At 43.7% G+C, this 10,659-nt stretch overlaps 1 protein-coding gene across 1 annotated transcript; it reads right to left on the reverse strand.

The window, feature by feature from the left end:
* Positions 1 to 7,577: 7,577 nt before the first annotated feature.
* PLAC1 (placenta enriched 1) lies at positions 7,578 to 8,216 on the reverse strand (the record flags this gene model as incomplete). The annotated part of the gene is made up of 1 exon (XM_079728118.1): positions 7,578 to 8,216. One exon carries the CDS (start codon positions 8,214 to 8,216, stop codon positions 7,578 to 7,580), a length of 639 nt encoding a protein of 212 aa, XP_079584244.1.
* Positions 8,217 to 10,659: the final 2,443 nt, after the last annotated feature.

Genomic DNA, 10,659 nt, shown 5'->3' on the forward strand with positions numbered 1-10,659 from the left:
TCTCACTATGGCTTTAGGACTTGTCTCTCCTCCCCTCACACTGGCGTTCTTTCAGTAAGTTGTCATGTAAATGCACTTTAGAAAACAGAATAAATATTCTATGGGCATCACTTGGAAAATAAACTTTTAAAGATGTGTGTGTGTATTTAAGTTGTAGACTTACAACTCAAAAGAATTCTTGATAGAAAGAAATAGGTTTTTGGCTAAAAGTCAAAAATTTTGAAGTAACTTTAAAAGGTGAATAATTTACATTAGCATGGTGTTTATATAATAGGGTGTGTGTGACAAAGTTAAAATAACATTGAAAATAACTTGAGTCATTTAAATATTCCTCCTGGTAACTGTAGAATATAAGTGCCTTCAAAGGGGGGAATGGTAAGTTTCTAGACAGCTGGCAGGGATTTTTTTTAACGTTCATTTACATTTGAAAACTGGTATTAGCATCCATTTCCCTGACCCGGAGCAATTCCCCCTCACCTGTCAGAGAACATCTACACAAGAATGCTGACAGAGCCAGGCAGGGAAGGGCACGCCTGTCATTTCACTTCCGGAAACCTGTTTATGAAGCCTCCTGCAATCCACTAGACCCTGTTAGCCCCCTCGGCTCCTGCTGTTTAACAATTCTGGGAGCTACTTTGATTTCATACATTACCCTTCAGGTAAGTTACAGGAACTTCACCAATGGCCAAGCCAGATGGTTGTGGATTGGATAAGAACAAAGCAAAACAAACGGAAGTAGTGAGTGATGGGAAGCATTGTGTTAGTATTAATATATATAAATCAATGAGCAAAGCCCCCTGCCCCTCGATTTTGAAGCTGGATAACAATGCCATACATATTATTTATATATATATAAATGTATATGCATATACACACATATGACACAGATTCCCCCACACACACCCTTACTCTGAGTTACATTAGGAGATGGCTGGTCCAATCTGAATGACAGTCCATTAGAGGTTAGTTGAAAGAGTTGATATGATCACTAATACAGGTAACATTAGAACCTCTACCCAGTATCATCTTTTATATTATTTGATTTACCTTTTACACTTTCTCCCCTTGGCTTTAAATGTCTTCAGCAATGTCCTCTTAGAAAAAATAAATAGAAGCTTCCTCTGGAATACTTTTCACCAATCAGTCAGTCCTGTAACTTGCAGCTGGTAGGACTTATTTTCCCCAGAGAAGGAAAACAGAACAGACAGAGACAAGGGGATGGCAGTGAAATATCATTTATTTTTCCACCCAGTCTGTGACCTGCCACTGATTGTATTTACACAGATAAATTGAAGAATGTCGCATTTGTGGAGTTTGCCAGTACGATCAGATGGAAGGTCGTCTCTAGGACTGTCCCCAGTGATCCTGCCTCCTGGAGCTCCCACCCTCGTGTAATCCCCTCTCCTCGTGTGGGAGCTCTACCTCCAGACTCGCTTCTCTAACAAATAGAACATGGCAGAAGTGGTGAGATGTCACTTCTGAGTTTGGGATACAAAACGCCTGTGGCTTCTAACTTGGACTCTGTCCCTCCCCTCCTTCCCTTCCCCCCTCCCCTCTTCCTGTCTTCATCGTCATCACCATCTTCCTTACCATGAGGACACTCAGGCAGCCTATGGAGAGGCCCACAGAGAGGAACTGAGGCCTCCTGCCAACAGCCCCTTGAGTGAGCCTAGAAGCGGGGTCTCCAACCCCAGTTGGGTCTTGAAACGACAACTTGACGGCACCTCCTCAGAGACCCCAAGCCACAGGCACCCGGCACCATCGTGCCCAGGTTCCCGACCCGCAGAAACCGTCAGAGAATAACTGGTTGTTGTTTTCGGGTAATTTTTATTTTTTGGCCATACCGCGCGATACGCGGGATCTTAATTCCCTGACCAGGGATCAAACCCCCTGCAGTAGAAGCACAGAGTCTTAACCACTGGATCACCAGGGAAGTCCTGTTTGGGGGATAATTTGTTGTTCAGCAATAGATAGCTAATACAGAAAGTCTTGTAACTGTATAACCAACGTAAGTTTATAAGCTGAAATCTGACCAAATCATTTGTTTTCTTCTGAAAAAGTTGTAGAAAATCGCCAGACTGAAAGCCCTCCCCCTCTGTCTCTGTCTCTCTCCCTCTCTTTCTTTTTTGGGAATAAACAACTATAATTACAATTTAAACAGGATATCATAGAGATCAATCATAGGGATTAATACTAATTAAATTTAAAGAAAAGAGAGAGAAAGAATTAAAGGATGTTACTGTGTAGGTTAGCCTTCCCTTTATAATAAACACTTGTTCCTTGATAATGTATTTCTTATAAACATGGTGTGTGTGCCTGTGTGTGTGTGTGAGAGAGAGCACACTGTGTTTAGTTTAATGGTTGACCAGGCTTTCATTATTGGTGGAGGAATGGAGGGATGGGGGTACTTACATGTATCTCCAAAATGGGCTATTGGTGAAAACTAGGGATAAAAGACATTTTGCCCTTGACATTTATATATACTTTACACAGTTTTTTTTTTAAACCTGGTTTGCTGTTTTCAGGGTATAGGAATAAAAATTTTAATGTTACTTTGAGTCTCCTTTTATCAGTGAAAAATCACATTATGGCTCTAATTTTTAAATATTTGACAAGCAGTTATCATAACAAATGGTTTCAGACATTTTTGGCTCTCCCAGAGATTGAAAGAAAGGTGAAAAGGCCCGTTTCTTTTGAGGGCAATAAAGCATTTCTTATTATCACAAATATAATTGACACTATGTGGTAGATTTTTATAAATCACATCACTTTAAAAATGGCATGGGGCTTCCCTGGTGGCACAGTGGTTAAGAATCTGCCTGCCAATGCAGGGGACACGGGTTCGAGCCCTGGTCTGGGAGGATCCCACATGCCGCGGAGCAACTGGCCCGTGAGCCACAACTACTGAGCCTGCGTGTCTGGAGCCTGTGCTCCGCAACAAGAAAGGCCGCGATAGTGAGAGGCCCGCGCACCGCGATGAAGAATGGCCCCCGCTTGCCACAACTAGAGAAAGCCCTCGCACAGAAATGAAGACCCAACACAGCCAAAAATAAATAAGTTGTCTAAAATAAAAAAATGGCATGAACGTTACCACAATAAAGGGGGAAAATACTCTTTCAGAGTGGCATTTCAAAAGGTAAATAAATTAACCAACTCAAAATACAGTTTTCTCTTAAAGCATTTTTATCTTCCCATCTTTTGAATGTTCCTATGCTTATGAACTCCCAGGCCCTTTCTCAGTACCAATCAATCGACTGGCTTGAGCACCTACTGAATACCTTCACCAAGTACTATATGAGAGAAAGGCAACACAAAGGAACAAACAAGCAAATAGGAGAGGGTCTCCCATGCTCAGGAAGCACACGAGCAAGTGGAGAAGATCAAACATGGAAGTGAAATGGTTGAAGTACACTTTTACTGAGTAAAGACACGTCCAAGTCAAGTGCGGATTACTCTTGAATTCTGAAAAAAAAATTATGCCTAACTATACTGAGATGTTTACCCAGGCAAAATATGATTCTCGACCACAATATTGCTTTGCATCTTTGTTCTTGCTCTCTCCTTTGCCTAGAATGCCCTTGCCCTTCATCTTAATCTGATGAAACTCTCTCTCTTATTTAAGGTCTAGTTCAAAGGCCCCCAATTCCATGATGCCTAGGCTTACTCCATCTTTTTTTTTTTTTTTTTCAGTACACGGGCCTCTCACTGTTGTGGCCTCTCCCACCGTGGAGCACAGGCTCTGGACGCGCAGGCTCAGCGGCCACGGCTCACGGGCCAGCCGCTCCGCGGCATGCGGGATCCTCCCAGACCCGGGCACGAACCCGCGTCCCCTGCATCGGCAGGCGGACTCCCAACCACTGCACCACCAGGGAAGCCCCACTCCATCTTGACTTATATGTTGCACTGGAAAATCTAGCCCACCCAGCTCTCCCCCCACTAGAATCCCACGAGTCATACTTCTTCGATCTCTTGATCACTTTTCTGTCTCCTTTGATGTCTCTTCTTTTTTTCGTAACCGTGCCTTGAAGACTGAATGTTAGGGAATTTTGATTCTCTGGTCCTAATTGCCTGGATTCATGTCATCTTTCCAAGGCTTTATCTCCCAGTAATTGCCTCTTACACCCCTTACTTGAGCTCCAGCTCAATGAAGTTCAATTTCTTAAGCTAATTCCTGGACATATTCACCTGGATGACACTATCAACTCCAGCTCAACATGTCCAACCTGGACTCATCTTCACCCCTATCCTCTACCCTCATTGCAGTTTCCTTACTTAAAGCCAGAACTGACCATGTGTTCTGAGCTTCTGGGGCTCTAAATGGTGACAACTTCTTTGATTCAATCTCTTCTTTTTCACCTATATCCCGTCAGACAGATCAGGACTTAGCTCCAGTCTCATGCCCTCCATGAAGCCTGTCCTCTCTGCTCTAGGGTCTGGAGTCTTTCACACTCCAAATTTGCTTGCACGACTCAGTTTATCTCTTGACCAGGAATGGGGTTTCTATAGACATTTAACAATTTTATAGGCTAAAATGAATGAAGCCTTGTTGTTCTTCACTTGAAATCATTCTCATTTTCATCTCTTCCTACACTTCTAAGCCTTCCCCCATCTACTCTTCTCATCTCTTCTCACCTAGCTTAGAGCACTAACCCCCTAGGTGTCCTCCCATCAACAGTGCATTTCCACGCCCTGTGCCAGTGCTTACGCTCACAGAGGATGCCCTTCTTCCTCTTCTCTGCTTAGACAGCTCCTCCTCATCTTCTAAGAGTGAGATCACTGCCCCCCTCTACCAGGAAATCTTACTGGAACTTCCAACCCAACTGGAAGCTTCTCTTCTCTGGGAGGGAGTGTTGAGTGTAGGGGAGGAAAGTGCATTTTGGAGCTAGTCCAACCTGGGTTTGAATCCCAGTGATGTTACGTATTAACTATCTGGCCTCAATTTCTCTGAGCCTCAGTTTCCTCATCTATAAAACAGAGAAAATAATTTCTATCTTGCAGAGCTGTTGTGAGAATTAAATAAAGTCATGTATATGATGTGTCTGGCACGTGGTAACAACTGTCATTACCATGTAGGTCTTGAGTCTACTCTAAGGCTGATACGTTACACAACCCCAGGGGGGTGTCTCCATGAATACTGCCCCTTGCAGTTGTCAAGTGCTCAACTTGCGCATGGTAGTCCATGTCTATTATGTCTAGTATTGATTGTTTGCTAAGTTATTTATACATGTTTTAATGTTTAATAATCCATAAGCTTCTGAAGAGAAGATGGGGAAGGGCAGTGATCGTTCTCTTGTACAGTCTTGTTTACTGCCACTTCTCTAGCCCCATCTGTCACCACTGTCAACTGCCCCCCACCCCATTTGTATTGGATTAAACTACTTGTGGTTTCTCTGATGGCCACAGCCTCAGTCCTCAGGTCTCTGAACAGGCCCATTTTCTGGGCTAGAGTAGCCTCTAGCTCCCTAGGCTTACTTGTCTCTTCCTGATTAGAACATGTTAGTCTTGTTCACCATTGCATGCTCAGCATCTAACATAATGCCTGGAACATAGGATGAGTGCAATAAATGTTTGTTGAATGAGTACATTGTTTTCAGGGATTATTACCTAGTTTTCCTCAAGAAGGGGCATGAGCTTTTTAAATGAACAGCTGTGCTTCTTCAACTATCATGACTGCAATAGACTGGATGTTTGTGCCCCTCCCCCCAATTTCTATGTTGAAATCCTAACCGCCCAATGTGATAGTATTAGGAGATGTGGCCCTTGGGAGGTGATTAGGTCATGAGGGTGGAGCCCTCATGAATGGGATTAGTGCCCTTATAAAAGAGTCCCCAGAGACCTCTTTTGCTTTCTATCCATCATGTGAGGACACATGTAGTCTGCAACCTGGAAGAGGGCCCTCACCATAACCTGACCTTACTGGCTCCCTGATTTCGAATTTCTAGCTCCCAGAATCATGAGAAATAAATTTCTGTTGTTTATAAGCCACCTAGTCTCTGGTACTTTGTTATAGCAGCCCAAACAGACTAAAACAATGACTAAATTACTAATGTCTACTGTAATCCTTTGTGTATATTATCATGTACATTGTGCTAACATTGTCTGCTTCTTAATAAATGTGTGACCTTGGGCAAGTTTCTTAATCATTCTGTGACTCAGTTTCCCTATTTGTAAAATGGATATAGTAAGAGTATTTCTCTCAGGGCTGTAGTGAGGATTCAATGAGATGCTTCTACTATTTGGAATGGCCTCTCTTAGATCATCCCAGGGCTGGCTCCTTTTTCACATTCAAGATTCAGTTCAAATGGCAAATTCTCAGCAGCTTTCCCTGACCACTCTGACTCCTTCTCCAATTTCTCTCATATCGCTTTGTTTTAAGTTCATCATGGCATTTGTCGCTGTCTGATTTTCTCTTTGTGTACTTATTTATTTGTTTACTAGCTGTGTGACCTTGATTTCTCTGAGCCTCAGTTTCTATTCACTGCCATATCCTCAGTGGCTAGAATATAGTAGTGCCCAGTGAATATTTGTTGAATGAACTGACTTACCTTCCCTTTCTGAGTCTTTGAGAACAGTAATGGATAGCTAGACTTGGGTGAAAATTTTCTGATCACATAAGTCGGGGGACAAAACTATTTTCAGAGTGCTACCAGTCTGTGGCTAAGTATAAGATCTAGCCCCTGGCCTCAGGAGCTTACCATCTAGTTGGTGGGATGTGAGTTGAGTGATTCCTAGAATCACTGGTGGATTATAAATCACGAGTGCAAATTCTGCCTTCCGTGGACAAAAAGTGATACAGAAAAGTGATGGATCAAACTAAGAAGTTATGTGGCTAAGTGCTAAGTTGAGTGGTGTAGAGTCTCAGAGATATGGGTAGACAGACAGAGGGATTCAGCTGGGGGACCTTAAAGGAGAGAGAAGTCATCCTAGAGAAGGGACCAGACACTAATGTTCGTAAAGCACTTAGAAGAGTGTCTGGCCCATAGTAAAAGCTATGTGTGTGTTTATGAAATAAAAACGCCTAACTGATTTTTTTTTTTTTTTTGCAGTACGCGGGCCTCTCACTGTTGTGGCCTCTCCCGTCGTGGAGCACAGGCTCCGGACGCGCAGGCTCAGCGGCCATGGCTCAGGGTCCCAGCCGCTCCGTGGCATGTGGGATCTTCCCGGACCGGGGCATGAACCCGTGCCCCCTGCATCGGCAGGTGGACTCTCAACCACTGTGCCACCAGGGAAGCCCCCAACTGATATTTTTATGCCATCAGGATTTTATTTTTTCTCTTAATAAAGATACAGGTCTTCCCTGGCAGTCCAGTGGTTCAGACTCCGAGCTTCCACTGCAGGGGGTGCGGGTTCGATCCTTGGTCGGGGAACTAAGATCCCACATGCCGGGTGGCACGGCCAAAAAAGGGGGAAAAAAAGATACAGAAATAGAAAAAAGCTTTGTTCATGAAATTACCACGGGCTGCTCTTTCTCAAAAGCACGCATAAGAAGGCCACAAGAGCACTTATTTGTCTGATATTAGTAAATATTATATAACAATTGTAGAACGAGCATCAGCTGGAGACCCCAAGCCTAGGGATCACAAGGATGCAATCTGATCATCCAGGCAAAGAGACCAGTTCTCAGAAGTATTAACAAAGGAAGAAAACTGCACGGGATGGGCCTCCTGAGCCTCTGCTTGGTGATGTGGGCCCTGGGTCTTCCCTTCCTCATTGAAGACACAAGGCGGACAATCACAGTTGGGCCTTTGGCTGGACCATGACAAGGTGAACACCTCATAGCATGTCTCACCATCCCGGGTTGTGATGGCTCCCTCGCTGGCTACTGTCCTGGAGTAGGGCATTGTGAGCCACGGGGAACGTTTGGGGGCAGTGCAGGACACTGGGATCACGTACTTAGACGATGTACGCTTGGAAGCATAGTGCAGCTCAGTGTCGTAGAGAACCATGTCCTGAGAGACAGCCTTGACCCTGATGCCACATTCCGTCACACAGTAGGTGAACTGGTAGGCATAGGGCTGAACATGGTTGGCAGGGCAACCCAGTCCCAAGTGTAACTCATGAAAGTGCACATATACGTCATTGTTCAACATGAAGGGGTGTACGGTGACCATGAACCAGTCTATGGAGCACAGTGCAGTCATCGGATTTTGTCCGGAACAGGCCGAAAATACAGAGGTGAGGAAGACTAGCCCTCCTATCAAGTTGAAAACTTTCATCCCGGTAGCGGATCAGGTAATGACTCTCAGGAAACAGGAAGCTGTCTGGTGAGGAGTTCTAGAGCACAAAGAAACACAAAAGGAAAACCGTCTTATTTCCTATTGAAAGTTCAAACACGATCATTTTTATAAAAACAAAAGACCATTCCTAAAGCATTAAAAAAAAGAAGCAAAGAGGGTAGAACAAATGTTCTCACTAAAAAGAAAAAAGGTAAACATGTGAAGTGAGGGATGTGTTAATTAACTTGATGGGGGAAATTTTTTCACAATATAAACGTATGTCAAATCAGCACGCTGTATAATTTAAATCCCTTCCAATTTTACTTGTCAATTATACCTCAATAAAACTGAAAAAAAAGAATAAAAAGCAAAGGAAAAGATCCCTGTGAAAGAGAACTGAATTTTGATGTCATTGTTGGAACTCACATGTTTCTAGATGACTACAATGGCTTCTTTAAGTGACTTTACCATATTGTTTTGGTATAAAACACAAATCCCTCACATACAGAATGAGAGTCTATGCTGATCAGGAGTAGCATTCCTTTGTGTGCAACCCCAGCCAAAAAGAAAACAAAACAGTTTGCATGCCAAACATTAAATAAGGTGACAGGAGATAACAGTTTAATTCAAGCTGACAGCACTTTCCTCCTGAAGGCCCCAGTGTCCTCCCATAGACCATACTAATGAACCCTTCTCTATTACCTTCTTCTTTTGGTTAACAACAGATTTAATTAAATGAAAACCTAACAAGACATTGTGGTTTATTCCTGACATCCAAATATTGAAATTTTGCCAAGTGGCTCACTTAAAATGATCAAATGAATGCTTCATAAATGCCAGCGGTAGCATCATAAGCCATTATGACCAACAGCCATTATGACCTTGCAAAATAGCAAAATTGCAGAGTGACAGAGCAGTATGGAGAAAAAAAGAGTCATGCTAAGAACAAGTGTCTAAAACAGTTTCAGAAGGGGAAGAGGAATATCATCAAATATTGTTCAACTCAGTTTTCATTTTAAAAGTGAAAGTGAAATAAATCAAATAGAAAAGTGCCTAAAATTTCAAAGGAAATGTCTATGCAGGGTTTTACTCTTGTTCCCTGCTGAATTAAGTAATCCCTGCATAAATGAATTCATTCTTTGACTAATATTTATCGAGCGTCTACTCTGTGCCCAGCACTGTGCTAAATAAAAAGCATCCCAAGACAGTTCTTTCCTCCCCTCTTCCTCAGTTGCAAAAATGTAGCTCTTTCTCTTCCTCTGATACTGATGAATTTGCTGCATTCTTTTTTTTTTTTTTTTTTTTTTTTTGCGGTACGTGGGCCTCTCACTGTTGTGGCCTCTCCCGTTGCGGAGCACAGGCTCCGGACACGCAGGCCCAGCGGCCATGGCTCACGGGCCCAGCCGCTCCGCGGCATGTGGGATCTTCCCGGACCGGGGCAGGAACCCGTGTCCCTTGCATCGGCAGGCGGACTCTCAACCACTGCGCCACCAGGGAAGCCCTGCTGCATTCTTTAATGGAAACCATGGCAGAGGAGCCCACTAGCCAGGTGCAGTGGCCTGGATGAAGCGCTTTGTTTTCACATCAGCACTTGATCTGGTTGTTACCCCTGTCTCTCCCTCTCTCCTTACTGACTCCTCATTCTCTTGGGGATGTTGAGGTGTAAAGAGAAGCCTAAGAGGTCTACCCATCTCCTTCCTGGCCTCTTTGTTCTGAAATGGCTCTCTTAGGACTGCTTTTTTGTTTTTCACGAAGCAAAAAAAAAAAAAAAAACATAACATAACAGAAGAACAGCAGCAGCAGCAACAAACCGAAAAACCCAGCCCTCTTACCCCTCCAAAAAACCAAACAAACAAAATACGATGATGACGACAACAACAACAAAAACCGAGTTAATTCGGATGCCAGCTGGTCTTGGATAATGACTCAACAGTTAAATAAACAAAGCACTTGCTCTGGAATGATGCATATTTGCTGAGGTTCCTTCTGGAAGCTGAGGTCATCACTCCATCACTGCTGCACTATTGCCTTGGTCTCAGGAAGACCACCTTGCCCTGAGCTTGCTTTAGGAGTGCTTGTCTCTCCCCCTCTCTCCCTCTTTCCTCCTTCCTTCACATGATCTCACAGCCTGGACCTCACAGCCTGGACCTATTTGCCCTGAACAAAAACCTCCCCTTTAAGTAGTTCCTGGAATAGGTCAGGAAAACAATCCTTCCACTCCAATTTTGCTGTTCAAACCCCAGAACTGACACCAAGTTTAAGGGTGTGCTCCTGTGCAGGGAGTTAGCCGTCTACTTCCTCTCCACCCCTTGGGCATCTTTCCTATTGTCCCTCCTCCTCCTTCTCATGGTTAATCCAAAGAGAATTATAAAAAGCCCAAATTCTCTGAGAAACATTACAGTTGTCACCCAACGAATCATTTTAGACCACTTCACTCCCACCC

Source organism: Hyperoodon ampullatus, assembly GCF_949752795.1.
Source record: "Hyperoodon ampullatus genome assembly, chromosome: X".
In the NCBI taxonomy this organism is placed as follows: domain Eukaryota; kingdom Metazoa; phylum Chordata; class Mammalia; order Artiodactyla; family Ziphiidae; genus Hyperoodon; species Hyperoodon ampullatus.